General features: G+C 46.4%; 1 protein-coding gene across 1 annotated transcript in view; it reads right to left on the reverse strand.

Annotated features, from left to right (window-relative positions):
• SPTBN4 (spectrin beta, non-erythrocytic 4) overlaps nt 1–14,770 on the reverse strand; it is a 57,087-nt gene extending 42,317 nt beyond the window's left edge. The window contains exons 1-15 of the mRNA XM_089479366.1: nt 14,500–14,770; nt 13,458–13,609; nt 12,711–12,884; nt 12,162–12,253; nt 11,438–11,518; nt 10,761–10,876; nt 8,579–8,691; nt 7,599–7,786; nt 6,949–7,066; nt 6,656–6,814; nt 4,955–5,257; nt 4,238–4,388; nt 2,670–3,543; nt 1,773–1,910; nt 695–1,075 (exon numbers count right to left, since the gene is read on the reverse strand). Coding sequence (XP_089335492.1) covers nt 695–1,075; nt 1,773–1,910; nt 2,670–3,543; nt 4,238–4,388; nt 4,955–5,257; nt 6,656–6,814; nt 6,949–7,066; nt 7,599–7,786; nt 8,579–8,691; nt 10,761–10,876; nt 11,438–11,518; nt 12,162–12,253; nt 12,711–12,884; nt 13,458–13,609; nt 14,500–14,692 — 3,233 coding nt within the window. The 5' untranslated portion in view covers nt 14,693–14,770. The remainder of the gene's footprint in view (nt 1–694; nt 1,076–1,772; nt 1,911–2,669; nt 3,544–4,237; nt 4,389–4,954; nt 5,258–6,655; nt 6,815–6,948; nt 7,067–7,598; nt 7,787–8,578; nt 8,692–10,760; nt 10,877–11,437; nt 11,519–12,161; nt 12,254–12,710; nt 12,885–13,457; nt 13,610–14,499) is intronic.
• Between the last annotated feature and the right edge of the window lie 833 nt (nt 14,771–15,603).

Here is a 15,603-nt window from a genome sequence, read left to right on the forward strand (position 1 = left end):
CACAGTGTTGTGCCTGGTCCTGATACCCCCTTCCAGTGAAACAACCCCCTCCTGCCATCTACCTTGTAAAATTATTGTATTATCATTACTGTTAATAGCTAGACTTATATCTACTTCTTGTCCCCAGTAAGCTGACAATAGCACAGAAAGCTCTCTCCCTGCTCACATGATCCTCACAACAACAACCCTGCGAGGTGGGTTAGGCTGAGACTGAGGGAGAGAACACGTGGCCAAATGTGACCCAATGAGTTTTATGACTCAATGGGAACTTGAATCCAATGGATGTTGCCTTCGAACCTACTACATTAGGGAGAGACAACTAGATCCCAGGGCAGGGGCCATACCCTTGCTCCCTCAGTCTACACTACAGTATATTGGCACAATTAAATTGGAAGTGACACGATGTGAATTCTAGTTTCCTTTTTTGGCTGCTTTTCAGCCATTTTGTTTATGAGGAAAACCACTGCCTTTTGAGATTTTGTTTTCTTTTTGGTACTTTGCGGTTATAAAACCCAGCCCAGAAAAGAATGGGGGAAGTCTGGAGGCTTGCAGTTGTGCCCTTGGGGCACTGGGGCCACAAAAAGTAGAACAGGGGCCACAACAGGGGCCTCTTGACCACTATATCTCCCCCCAAACATCACATCAAGCTGTCCCTATGTTCTGGTGAGAGCTGCTAATGGTTCTTTCTCCTAACCTGCTGGCCACAGTGAGAGAGTCTTCGCATCCCTGCAGGGTCCTCTTCAAGGCTTCCCACTCCTCGCTGATCTCCTCAAACTGCAGCAGGATCTCCATGGCCTGTCCTGGGTGAGTGTTGGCCAGCAGCTCCCCCTCCTGTTGCAGCTCAATCAGCCGGGGCTCCAGGACCACCAAGGCAGCTTCCATAGTGGAGAGGCGTCGCTGGAGGGAGAGGACACTACCCAAGTCGCCGCTGTTGTACTGGGTGGACTCAATGGCCTTGCGCTTCTCCTGGATCTGGGACTTGATCTCATTGCACTCCAGCAGGTAGTTCTGGATCTTTAGGATCGAGTTGAGATTATCCTTCTTCTGCTCTACTAGTTCAACCACTCGGTTCCACCTAGGCGACCCATAAGATGATGGGAAGAAACAAAAAAACACCAAAACAATGTCAAGCCAGGCTCACCAACAGCTTCTTGCCTGATCATCCCTGAAGAGTTGGCACTGCCTCAGGGCAACTAGAGCAGCCACTCTTTCATTGTTGTTGTTGTTGTTGTTATGTGCCTTCAAGTTGTTTCCGATTTATGGCAACCCTAAGGTGAACCTGTCATGGGGTTTTCTTGGCAAGATTTGTTCAGGGGAGGTTTGCCATTGACTTCCTCTAAGGCTGAGAATATGACTTGCCCAAGGTCATGGGTTTCATGGTTGAGCAGGGAATTGAACCCTGGTCTCCAACATTCAAATGACTACACCACACTGGCTCTCCCCTTCTTTACCAGGTCTCCATTTTTTGTCACCCTGGAAACTTTGAGGACTTTTGTTCCAGGAGGCATCCAGCTACACTAGGCTTAAAAATTCTGGGTGACTGAGTTTTGAATGGGGCATTGATTTCAGCTCCCAAAAAAAGAAAGCAATGGCATGTATAGGAAGGGGACCTGTGGCTGTGAAGAACATGTCATGTGAAATACATGTTTAGCATCCTGGCTACAAACAGAGTTTTTCCTTCTTGGTTGGCCAATAAAGGTATCACTGTTTGGTGGGTTTTTGATTGAATTTGCTAAATGGCCAACACAGCTCCCCCTGGATGTACTCCATACCTGCTGTTTAGGTGATCCTGGCAGGCCCGGACTTCAGAAGAACTTGGATGGCCCCCATCGACCAGCTGCTGCACAATCTGGTTGACATCCAGGATCCGACCCATCAAGCTGTTCATCTCTTGGTCGAGGCTTTCAAACCTGAGCAGAAAGCAGACATCTGTCAAGGATGCCTCAGAAACCAAGGTAGTTGATTCATTGAATAAGGTAGTTTTGGTTCATTGACTAAGAATTGGGGGTGAGAGAAAGAGACGGAGCTCATTGTCATGTTTAAGGAATGAGAAAATTGGGAATGGCAAAATAAGCAGCTGAGATTGGTCAATTCCACATTGGAAAGGGGCACGTAACTTGGACTGGTGAGCTGCATGAGTTATAGGAGCTTCCTATATGCTTCTGTAACAGTCCCACTCATTTACTCACAGCAACAAGGAACAACATCCAGGATAATTTCTTTACTGACTCATGCCTCTGCGCATACACCCAACTCTCTCTTCCTAGGAGTCATGACTCTACCCATTATGGATCAATTAAAGATAAAATGTTTTGGAAGTGACTAAAAGGATGCGCATCACATTTTGTGACAGCTGCTGGCTTCCACATCAAGGGTGCAATGTGAAAGTGCTATCCAAGGTGCTCAATGTTATTTATTATTTCTAAAAAATATCTGTTTGATAGTTTGCTTGTTTATTTAATATCCTGCCTTTCTCTCTTTGTAGGATCCAAAGGGGCCTAAAACATTTTAAAAACAGAGTACAATTAAATCATTAGCTCATCAAGTGGACTAGTAATTGTGAGAATGCCAAGCAGACAAACCAACCCAGATGCCTCTGCTCTGAGGTACCTACTAGACAACACCTGCTCCCCCTGGGAATGGGACTCAGGAATCTTGTGCCCACCTACCGGTGCTGCACTACCTCAACATCCTCCAATTTCTGGGGCACATCCATCCGGTTGAGCCACTGCTCTTTTTCATCAATCCAGACTTCACAGGCGTTGACCTCACTGAACATGTGGTAGACAGCCAGGGCGTCTTGAAGCCACTGGCGTCGCAGCACAGCCACTTCAACCACTTCCCCGTACAGCTGTTCCACCTCCACGATACGGATCTGCACGTCCACCAGTTCATGGTATTCAGGGGCCAGGGAAGCCAGGTGCTTGCGCAGAGTCAGGACAGCTGCCCGGTGCTTATCAATCTCTTCCACCACACCCTTGTGTTTCTTGACCAGCGACTGGGTGGAATATTCATCATGGCCAAAGTCATCGCTAGATACCAGGCGATAAGTGTCCTGCAGCCAGACCACCAGGTCCTCTGTGTCAGTGCTGAACTGGTGGAAGCTCAAGGCCTCCTGCAGTTTCTGGAGATGGGACGCCGCCAGCTCCTCCAGCTTCTTCCAGCGCAGGCGTACTTCCCGGATCTTCTCCTGGATGTTGCCTGGACCAAAGCGTTTCCGCAGCAGGATCTGTTCCCCTCGCCTCATTGCCGTCTGCAGCAAGGAACGCCGACCGCCCAGCTCACCCAGGAGGATGTTGTGCTTGCTCAGTAGCTTGGCCACACTGTTCAGGTCCTTGCCGTAGCCCTGCGAGGAGGAGAGGATGCTCTCTTTCTCCCGTGCCCAGGCTTCTGCCTCTTCCATCTCTTGGAAAAAGGACCACAACTGGCGGGAGGCCTCCAGCTCCTTCCGCCGCTTGGCTGCTAGTTCCTGCAGCTGCTCCAGGCAGCTCTGGACATGGTTCACCCGGTTGCAGATGATCTGGGGGTCACAAGGCTGGTAACCTGGACAGAGTGGGAGAAACAGTTCACAGAGTAGGTAGAAATGGGAGATTGAAAGCATGGTAAGGCAGGTGACATCCAGAACACCCCATCCCACTCCATGTGGGGCTGCATGGGGTCCCCACAACTATTTTGTGGCCCTTATGGCCCTCTGGAAAATTGGGTAAAATCTAGAATTTTTATAATTCCCAATGTCCCCCAGTTGCTCTAGAGAGGATTCGGAACAATTTTGCCACATTTTGGCCCTCCATGGACTGTTCCAGGCCCTTTTATCAATGGGAAGTGACCAGAAATTTGATTTCCAGGCCACTTTCTGTTTAGAAAAAGAGATCTTATGGGTCTAATGACCCAGAGACCCCACAAAATTACCTTTAAGTCCTAAGAAGTGCAGAGGCATTTTGGTTTCAAAAAATAAGAAGAGATGTTTATTTCTAGGGATTGTGGAGCAGCAGAGGAGGGAAAATCTGAAGGCCACTAGGAGTCCTTTGCAATCCATACTTCCAACAGTTGCCCACTGCTTCCTTAAATTGTCTATTGCAACCCAAGACGTGGACTTTTGAATGCATTCATGTAAACCCTTGCATAAATACAGATCCCAGGTCTACCCTCTTCCCAGGAGCTTCGGTTCAGGGTTCTCCAGGTTCTGTTTCCCAGAAAGCCAAGTTAGGTAAAAGGATGACACGCTCTCCACATTTACCTTCTAGCTCTGAGAACTTGAGGGCTGCAGCATTGAGGGCCTTCACACGGTCACTCTGTGCAGAGATATCAGCCTCTAGGAGGCTGTGCTTCTGTAGCAAGTCCTCCACTTCCAGAAGGTGCTTTCCAAAGTCCTTGGAGGCCAGCTGGGCCTGTCAGGAAAAGACAGAAGGAAGGATGAGGAGCTCTACTAGGGCCAACCACCCCCAGAACCAGCTCCTGACATACAGTGGTGGGGGAAAAGTAGCCTATGAGCCACATGTGGCTATTGGCGCAAAGGCCACAGAAGTTCCCCAGGCCTTCCAGAGCCCCTAAAAATATTTTTTCTGCACAGTTTTTCTTCCCCATGTCCACAAAAATGGCTCAACATGTATCTTAAAATCTGAAAGAACCCTCTCTGCAAAAGCCAAAAATCTGCCAAAATAGAAAATGGAAGTGACCATTTTTGGTCAATGTTTGGCAGATTTTAAAGATATTTGGGAGGGGGAACAAAACTCTTGCAGTGACTTTGAACCATTTTTGAGGGTTTTTGGTTGCAACAAAATCACCAGACAGCATGATCACTGGCTATGCTGAATAAGGGATTCAGAGAGGTATAGTTCAAAAAAGTAACTTTCCCAAAAATCTGCTTCACATCACTGCTGGAGTGGGCTCCTTGACCCAGATGCTGTACTTTAGTCCTACCCTCTTGCCCCAGTGCTCCCCTCTCTGCCCCCACCTGCATTTCATCCATCCAGTCAATCATGTAGACCATCTCCTGGAAGATCTTCTGAAGGGCCAAATTCTGCTCCAGCCGAGCTCGCCGGGCACTGACCAGCTCCGTCAAGAGGCCCCACTGGCGCAGGACGTTATCCTTCTGGGCATTGATCCGCTTACTGTCATAGTAGCCCTCAGACTCCATCTCTTGGGCCAGCTCCACCACCACCTGGATGCGCTCCTGGTAGGAGGAGATGTCTGCCTCAATCGCCTCATGCTTCTTCATGGCAGCCTCCACTGCGGGGAGGTCATAGCCAAAGTTGTCCTGGAAAGAGAGAGAAAAGGAAGAAATGATTATGTAAGTGAGCTAGCTGGGGTCATCTAACACATGAAGACCAGATGGTCACTCTGAATGTTCAGGTTGCTTTTCATTCACTTGCAGGAAGCATGACAACTGCACCAACACAACTCTATCTGGGTTGGAAAGCAAAGGAAAAGGATTCCACACAGAAGAGGAATATGACTGTCATGAATATGCCCTTGTGTGCTTGACCCCTTAACAGCAGCTGGGATTCATCCTAGATTTCTTAAAGCCCACAGGTTTGGCCTGCCATCAGTAGGCTGCAGCACCAACTTCCCTGAGCATTTGTCCACCAGGACTGTATCTACACTACACCATTTGACACCACTCTAACTGCCATAGCTCCATCCTACAGAATATCTTGGGATCTGTAGTTTGATGAATTATTATTATTATTATTATTATTATTATTATTATTATTTTCTTATATCCCACCTTTCACTCAATATAGGCACTCAGCACTCTCTTTGGTAGACAACGTTAGTGCTGTGGTTCTGGGCAGTGTATCCTGAAGCTTCCTAGCAGAGAGTTCTCACCAAACTATGAATTCCAAGTGTCCATGACAATCAAAGTGCTAGGAAACTGCTATAATTATGTAGTGTGGATACACCTAGGATTCATCCTTCCATATCCCCTGGTTCAGAGGAATCCTGAAGTCAGTATTGGTTCCTCACTCTTGATGTCCCTTTGTGTATGCATCTCTGACCTGAGCACTCCCAGATGGCTGCCTTACATACTGAACACAGATCCAGTATGGAACTGCACCAGCTTCTGGACCAAAGAGACTGACAGCCTTCTCTAGCCATCCTCACAACCACAGCTGTCCTGGTTCCAGAATTTGACTGTCTTGTGGTCTTACAATCACACTCATGTCTTGTTGGCACCTGGCTGAGACAGACAGGCACAAAATTACACCTTGTTTTAGAAATTAAGCTTTATGCCAGGTATGGTTGATGTGTTGCTTGCAGGGGAGGAAACATCTGCTTAAATTCCCTCTTCTACACAACTGTTAAAGATACTGGAGCCCTCTCCAGTTTTCATTCTGGCAATGCTAAATGGCAGTGTAGAAAAAGACTGCATCTGCACTGCAGAAATAATGCAGTCTGACGCCGTTTTAATTGCCATGGCTCAGTGCTATGGAATCCTGGGATTTGTAATTTGTTGTGATACCACAGTTCTCTGCTAAATATCCCACAAAACCACAAATCTCAGAATTCTATAGCCTTGAGCCATGACAGTTAAATTGGCATCAAACTGCATTATCCTCTCAGCCTTGTCCTTTCTTTCCCTCCCCACTCCCTGTAACTGCCATCTCTTTTCTTCCATACCCTTTTGCTGCACAAGCCTGGGCTCTCTGAGTACCTGGGAGACTAGCCGCTGGTTCTCGTTCAGCCAGGTCTCCCGCATGACAGCCTTGTGGTCAAAGCGCTGAGCCAGCAGCTCCAGCTTCTCTTGCCGGATCAGCTCATTGCGGAGGGCCACCTCCCGCTCATGTTCAGCCTTCTCCAGCCTGGTCCAGGCCTGGCAAGGAAAGAGAAGAGACAATTGCAGAAGTGGAAAGAGAAAAAAGAGATACAAGCTTGTGCATCTCATGCAGAGTCCTTGATTAACTTAATTCCCACAGTCCAGCCATGTCTTTTGATCAAATCTCCTACCTTATTGATGTCAGAGATGCTCCTTCCTTCTTTGGGGACGTAGAGTTTGCGGTTGTTAGCTCGGAGCTTGCTCTGGATGGAGAACAACAAGACTTCCAGATTCCCTTTTTCCTGAAACCTGCAGTCAATATGCAGGAGGTCAGCCTTCCAGAGGGCCAGCCTCTGCTTGTACCATCATCAGAAACATTCAATGCTCCCATACCCTCCAACTATCCTGATTTGGCAGGGGCAGTCCTGGTTAATCCTCTGCCATCCTACTTTTTCAGCTGCTTTTGAAATGTCCCAGTTTCTTTCTCTTCATCTCACTTTCCACCTTTGTCCTCAGCTTACTTCAATTGCTACAAACTGAGTTCAAATGCTCAGGAGGAGGGAAAGGGGGAAGCTTTCCCTTCCCAGTAGACTCATTCAAAAACAAATTGCTGCAGCCTCTCCTAGCTTGTACATTCTTCCTCATTAATAACACTTGTCATTTTGATCACACTTGCGTGTTGCTTGTCCAGATGCACCCACTTTCAAATGTTGGAGACTATGAGCTCCCTGCACTGCAGGGATTGCTTCCTCCCTCCACCACTTCCTCCGTTGTCCCATCGAGGAAAGTCCTTCCAAGCACAAGGCCGCCCCACTGCTCTGCTTGTTTCCCAGCTACTCACTTCACAGGTTTCTCCAGTGTGCAGAAGGCGGTGAAGGCTTGCAACTGCTGTTGGACCCCAGCCAAGGAGTTGGCAAACTTCTGGTTGCTGATGATGGTGATGGTGAGCTCAATCCACTCCAGCAGTTCACTAGCCAGAGACTCATAGCGCTCAATGATCTTCTCAATCTCCAGAACCTGATCTAGCACCTGCATGAAAGGAGGAACATGAACAGGCTTTGCATCCACAGCCGTGTGTGTTGCAACAACAGGACAACTTGGCAAAGGAAGCAAAGCTTCTCTGCTCTTAGCTCTCCTGCTCAGGTATGGTGCAGTTCCTGTGTATTTGTGGAATGGTGAAGTAGTACAGTGGGGCACAAGGATACCACAATTCCCTCTCCAAGAGGGAATGCCCATGCTCCACATCTACTACACAGGGACAGCAGAAAAAGAATGTCTTACTACTGGTGTTGTGAGAGACAGTGCGGTGTAGTGCTTTGAGTACTGGAGTTAAGGATGAATTTACACTATAGAAATAATGCAGTTTGATACCACTTTAAGTGCTGCCAAAGAGTGCTGATGCCTCACAAAACTACAGATCCAAGGATTATGTAGGATGGAGCCGTGGCAGTTAAAGTGGTGTCAGATTGCATTATTTGTACAATGTAGATGCACCCTAGGATTCTAGGAGACCAGGATTCAAATCTTCACTCCACCATGAAAACCCAATGGGTGACCTTGGGCAAGTCATAGGAAGGCAATGGCAAATCTCTTTCAAAGAAAACATGGCAAGAAAACCCTAGCATAGGGTCACCATAGGTCAGAGGTGACTTGACGGCACCAAACACCAAACTACTCATGCTAGATTGACAACCACTGATCCCCAAAGAGAGCCCAGGGGCACTGAGTTTCTTGAAAGGCCAAAGTTAAAGCCTCCTTCCAGCAAGACAACCATTTGAGCAAAAGAGGATCAGGACCACTCTCTTCCCAACCCAAACTCACCTTTCCAATCCGCTTCCCTTCTACCGCCAGGGCCTTCATCTTGGAGAAGTAATGGTAGTAAGAGACAACATATGTGATGATGGACTTCTCATCAGGATGCTCCATGTTTACATCTGCAATTGGAGATAGACAGAAGGGTTGTGAAAGGTAAGATAAGTGAGTAGAAATGAGTGCAAGGGAAGAGAATTTGGTCAGACCACAGTTGGACTTGTGGAGATGGAAGAAAACCCATGCAGAGAAGGAATCGTGGAAGGCTGGCTTTTGACTGTAAAAATTGGACAAAGAGTTGAGCTTGAAACAGATAAATGCTGTGCAATTCAGATGGCAAGGGTTGTATATAGTTTTTAAATACATTTTAATATTTTCAATATGTCATGCTTCCAACTTTGTAAATTGTTTAATTTTTTAAAACCATGTATATATTGTACATACATTAAATGCTTTTGCATTATTTTAATTTATACTGTTTTAAATTGGTTGTTAGCTGCCTTGAAGCCCTATATGGGCAGAAAGGTGGCATGATGATGATGATGATGATGATGATGATGATGATGATGATACTTCTTTACAAAAGAGGTACAGTAACTGCCACAAACAGTGCACTTTGAAAGATGCACTAGGACTCTGGGAGACTAGGGTTTGAATTCCTGGAACCCTGAGCATGTCATGCTTTCTCAGCCTGAGAGGAAAGGAATGGCAAACCTCCTTCGAATAAATATTGCCAAGCAAACCCTACGATAGGGTCATCAGAAGTCAGTGGTGACCAGAAATCATGCAAGAAGCGGCCACAGGTAGCTGTCCTTAGAGATGCTCTTTGGGAAAAGGTCATAGCTGTTATTTGAGTAGTTACTTAACATAACCTTCCAGTGAGGACTCCAGTGATTTCTGCCAGGAAATTGAAAAATACAGTGGATAAAGAAGAGAGGAGAGAAGGACAAGAGAAATGAGCAGATTTCTATCAGATGTCTAGTTCAGCAGACAGCGGCTGAAGTCCTTCGCTTACAAATGAGGCAAGCATGCCCTGGATACAGGGAGTTCGACAACACACACTGCACGTTGCATGTTTCATCCAGTGCAGGAGCAATTCCAGAAAGGCTCTCAGGAAAGGAACGGAGTGCAAGGAAGGCGAAATGGCTGGCAGCGACGGGAGCAGGAATTAAAAGCCGGCGAGCCAGATTAAAAGGCAGCCTGATTAGAATGATTAGATTAAGACCAATCAGATCATGGCAGATCAGGGAGATGTGATTAGAGTAAGGAGATCACAGCAGGCTTTTCATGCGCACGCATGCACACACACACATACACACATATACAGGCAGAGGAAGCCAAACGGCAAGAAAGAGAACATAGGAGTGTCTCTGCAGAACCCAGAATACAGAACCAGACTCCTGGGTTCCCTTACACCTCAACTGAGCTTCAGTAAACAACAAAGCACCCACCACAATCTTAAAATATCCCCTTTTTGCTGGAGGTTTCTAGGTCTTTGTTGTTACGTGCCTTCAAGTAGCTTCTGACTTATGAAGATCCTAGCATAGGGTTTTCTTGGCTAGATTTACTCAAAGGAGGTTTGCCACTGCCTTCCTCTGGGGCTGAAAGAGAGTGACTTGTCCAAAGTCTCCCAGTGGATTTCCATGGCTGAGAAAGGATTCAAACTCTAGTCTCCTGGAGTCCATGTCCAATACTCAAACCCCTGCACATGCTGGCTCTCTTTGGGACTTGGAATGCAAGAAAGGGAAATTTCCTAGAATCCACTTAGACGCTGGATGTTTGAGGATCCTTTTACAGTGGCTAGGTCACATAATTCAAGTTCTCTTCCAATGCTACATGTAGAAAACACCTAAAAACCACTGTGGGGAGAGAAAGAGAGAGAAAGCAGCCTGCCTGCACCAAATAGTTCTGGTCCTCCTGGGACATTGCTAGACTAAAGTTATCAACCTGTCAGGTGTGACTATATGAAGATATATTTGAGTGACTGGTTCCTCCTAGTTCATGATTATCTTCTGTTCCTACTAGCAGTGGTTCTCCAGCAGCATAAGATCCTCCTGGCTCTGAATTGGGAATTGTTGCCAAAGAGGGAATGGGAACATCTGCAGGCCAAGTCCACAGTCTTTTGCCATGAAGCAGCTATAGATAAGCCCTCCTCCTCCCATTTGTCATTCAGTGGGTCAACTGGGGACATTACCTTCTGGATCCAATAGTTTGGCAAGACCCAGCTGCTGCTCTGCTGTGTTGAAGGCCTGCTGGAGGTTATAGGCAGCGTTGGATTTGGTCAGCTTCTTGAAATCGATGATGTCCGGTCTATGAAGGGAATCAGAAGTTACCTGAGAGGAAGGGTCTCAATCCTCTCCCTGCCTAGGTTCCAACTCTCTTTGGAGTTTTGCATAACAGAGGGGGCATGGCTTCAAACCACAAGTGAGAACCATAACATGTTGGAGTACAACTTCCATTAACCCCACTTCCATTAACCCTAGCTAACACAACCAGTAGTGAGGGATGCTAGGAGAAGCAGTCCAATGATATCTCGACTATTACTTGCTTCTCACATTTGCATTAAAGTTCTATCTGTCCATCATCATTGCCTGCAACTCCAGGCCTCAGCTCATGCCTGTCCTCCAAAATCTACCCCATTCTAATGGCTCCCATTTTACATACCACATGAAAAAGGTAAACTAATGCAACAAGTTATATTTCTGCTCCTGACCTGAGATGCTTGTTAGGACATGGGTGCCGTTCCTGCACTAGGACTAGCTAAGAGGCAAACATTGTATCTCTCCAGGAACCCTATTGGCTTTGATTGTCCAAACCTGGACTGATCAAATTGCAAGTTTGTGCCATGGCAGCCTCTGCCTCCCTTCATACCTGTGCTTGTGGATGAGGGCATTGAAAGCCAGCCCGTCCCGCCAGCTGGTAGTGAAGTTTTGAATATTCACTTCAGGGTACCTGAGAAGGGGAAAATGGTTACAGCAAAGCAAAGCAGGTAGTCCTGCAAATTCACATTCAGGTGGTCAATGCAACTCTCATCATTGACCATACCACCCAAAGCAAGTAGCAAAAGGATGCTTGGAACAACCTAATTGGGAGCTTAGGGAACTGGGTGAATCTAGTGACACGGGGAAGGTGCCCTTTGGCCAAAAACACCCGAAAAAGTGTGTCTTCTCCAGGTTTCTATGCCATCTGATAGTTGTTAAATGGCAACTTCCTGGAGTTGAGTCCGGGAGCTAAAAGTTGTGGGAAAATCACAACTTACAATCTAGCCTATCTCACAGGGATGTTGTGAGAATGCAGTAGAGGGATGGGCAGGGAAACGTGTATGTTGTGCTGAGCACTTCGTGGGGCGGACCGGAGAGAAAGAAAGCAACGTTAGCAAGATTCCTTTGTTCTGGCTTTTAAGATTAATCAAAGTTGCTATTTGAGGGTTGATTGATTAATTTGGTGCATATTCTGTGCATAAACTTTTCATGCAGTTTTCTGCCATCCGTAGAACTTGACACAATGGAAAGACGAAGTATGAAGTTGGCTTTCAAACTGCTGCCAGACCTTCCCCACCCTAAAATCAAAAACCCAAAAACCCTCCACTGCTCACCCTGCCGTCTTCATTTGGCACCAGAGCAGCAGGGCATCCTTGGCTGAGCGAGTCTCTCGGTTGTCCTCAGTTTCAATTTTGATCACCTGGATCTGAGAGGGAGCCATGGGGAAAGACAGAACAGCAAGGGGGCATGCCTACCACTCCACCCTCAAGAGAGCCCTCCCCCCTTGCCATGTCCCCCATACTTTTCCAGACCTGTGTGCACCAAGATGCACATCAGATTACTGCCCTTTCAAGAGGAGACCCATTAAATCTAGATAACCCCACCCCACTGGAGCTATTGGCTTTGTCTCTCAATACCCTCAGGAAGGATGCATTTTCCAGTGATGGCTCAGACCATCTTTTCCCAGGGATGCAGGTGACAGGGGGAAAAGGTCCGAGGTGTGCCCGTTTATCCACCAAGATGAATTTACAGAAGGTAGAGAAAGCCACAGACAAGTCCTGGATCCCTTGTTATTTCCTGACTTGCCCTTCAAGGGCTCATCAAATGAGAAAAGCACAAAATATATCCCAACCCTGCTCCCGTTTTCTCCCTCTCAACCCTACCTGGAACCTCAAGATGATGGTCCAGATCAGGCCCAGTGTCAGGCGATGGTTGCCGTCGACAATGTCATGTGAGCCCACGTTCTCCAAGTGGACTCTCTGCTCCTTCAGGAACTGTAGCGCCTTGTCCACATTTTCCAAGGAGTGGATCCGCATCCGGCCACGTGTCGGCTTGGGCTTCCAGGAGGGACAAGAAAAGGGGATGCAGAGGGCAGCCCAAGTCCCCAAGAATGCACAACCCATGTATCCCTTTTCCTTGATCCCCACCCTTTCATCCCTTCCCAGCTCCCTCACAATGCTCAGCCCCAGAACCAGCTTTGAATCTTAGAAGATTTGGAACCAGAGTAAAGAAAAAAATGTGCCTCTAGCATGCTCAGAGTACATTCCCCTTTATAGTATAGATTAGGCAGAGATCCCGAGGACCACCTTATTCAAGCCCCTGGCAGTGCAGAAATCTACAACTAAAGTATTCCTTGTAAATAGCTATCCAACCTTTGTTTAAAACCCTACAATGAAGGAGAGTCCACCACCTTCCAAAGTAGTCCATTCTGTTGTTCAACAGCTTTTACTGATAGGAAGTTCTTCCTAATGTTTAGGTGGAATCAGCCATGGATCTAGCTTTTATGGAGCTGGACTGAGCCCCATCCTTTCCCTCCTTGGAAGTAAGCTGCTAGATGTCTCCTTTAGCAGCTGAAAGTGTGCATGTATGCACATGCAGACACAAGGAAACGCACACGAACACACACTTACCAACTGCTCCCCAGACAAGACTTCCAGCAGCTTGGTCAGCATGTATCCATCTCGCAGATCCGTGTAGAGGTCATTGATCCGGCAGGAGACTTGGCTCAGGTGAGAGTTGACCCACTTGGTGAAGGTCTTCTTCTGCACAGCATCTCGCTCATCTAGTAACATTTGAGTTTGTTAGGTACAGCCTCTCTTAGAAATTCAAGCCCCTCACCTCAAGAACGCCAGGGGGAATCCAGGTGTCCAGAATGCCAGCTCCCTTGTTTAGAACTCATGGCCTTCCTTTGACATGCCTCAAAGCAGCCAGTGGGAGTCCTTGTTGCATTAAGGTGCTCTCTCTAATTCAATGAGGAGTAGAGAGAGAGTGCCATCTCTCTGGTAATTATATATATATATATATATATATATATATATATATATATTCTTTTAAAATTTTCTTTTAAAACATCACATCTTACCAAAGTTGCACTTTAACCCCATGGAACTGTGTAGATGTAAATACATTTAGGCTCTGTGTATGATATTGTACTTTAAAGGTATACTTTTTATTTTGCTAGTCGTTTATGCCACAACCATCACCATTACATTCAGTGACATATGGGAATTATGATTTATGAGTAACATCAGTACAGAAAACATTACTAAGGATTCTGTGCAGTGTGTATGGGAGGAGGTGTGTGACCCCATGAGTTACCGCATCGGGTGACGCCAACCCTAATGGTGCTACTGTGCCATTTACAGTTGTACCACAATGAGAAATGTGAACAGGAGACAGTTATAAAGTCGTAAATCCAGCTTATGACATCTTAACTAACAAGATGCTAGTCACTACTTTTCACATTTTAAAGTTGTATTTCATTTCATCTTTGTAACCCACCTTGAGACCCTGAATGGGAAAAGGCAAGAAATAGTAATGATAACAGTAATGGCAATAATAAAAGTGGTTTGCCATGCCGGTTTTCACCTTCTACTCCTCATAGGTCAACAACTACAATTTAACCAGCTACTCCTAAGTTTAGGGGTGTCTGGACACAAGCATCTGACATACCAGCTAATGCTTTGATCCGGGAGCATTCAAAGAGTTTGGCAGTGGCAGTGGTCTCATCCCAGGGACGGTGGTGATGGTGGTGCTCAGCATTCTCCCACCGAGTGTTGTTATTCTGTTGCTGCTGCTGCTGTTGTTGTTGCTGCTGCTGCTGGACTTCCATGTTGTCCAGTTTAGCCGGAGCCACGTTTGCCATCTTGCCGCAGCTGCCAAGGAGCAGATCCTGTCACAAATCCACACACAGGGACTTCATGGGATCCTGAGGCTGCAACAGGTTATCGAATCTTCCTGTTGGGTTTAAGAAGTCAGAGAGTACCAAATAAATTGATAGCATGAAAAAGGCTCCCCCCCCCACCAAGAACGTTTTGGAGACGGCTCATTCACAAGTCACAGCCAGCAGGGCAGCATCCCGATTCTTTGCAATGTCTAGTAGTTGCCCCGAAACATTCTTTAAAATGCTTCCCATTCCCATAGACCTCCAGTGTCCTTCTAAGTGGCTCACATAAGAACTAGAGCCTTTTCTCATCCCCACTTTCAAGCATGTTTGGTGGGAACAAGCATGAGGCCTTTCTTGGTGGCTGCTCCCAGACTTTAGTATTTACTCCCTAGGAAGGCTAGGATGACTCTCTCCTTACTCTCCTTCTGCCAGGAAACAAAAACATTCCCTTTATACAGTATCAGGCTTTTAGGAATTGACTGTGACGGGCTTTTAATGGTGTGCTGTGCTGTCGGTTTTTACATTGTCTTTTAATGATTTTCAGTGGTTATAACTCTGCAGATTAACTGCTTCCTGAAATAACTTTTAGACTTATGTATGGTTTTTCATCTGTACTGGTTTTAATAGTTTGTAAGCTGTCTTGGGTCCCATTACTGGGGAAAGAGATGGGAAGAGCTGGTTTAGACTCAGAAGTTGAAGTGAAAATAGGAGGAAGAAACACCAACAATCTAAGATAGGCAGATGAGACCATAATACTAGCGTAAAACATCATGGTAAAAAAAGAAAGTGTTGAACATAAAGAAAACAAAAATATGACCATGGAGGATCTATATAAATTCAACTAAGATAACAAGGAAATCAAAATAAAGATTCCCCATACCTTGGATCAA

This window comes from Sceloporus occidentalis, unplaced genomic scaffold (genome assembly GCF_023333645.1).
Source record: "Sceloporus occidentalis isolate IW3139 unplaced genomic scaffold, rSceOcc1.0.p SCAF_13, whole genome shotgun sequence".
In the NCBI taxonomy this organism is placed as follows: Eukaryota; Metazoa; Chordata; class Lepidosauria; order Squamata; family Phrynosomatidae; genus Sceloporus; species Sceloporus occidentalis.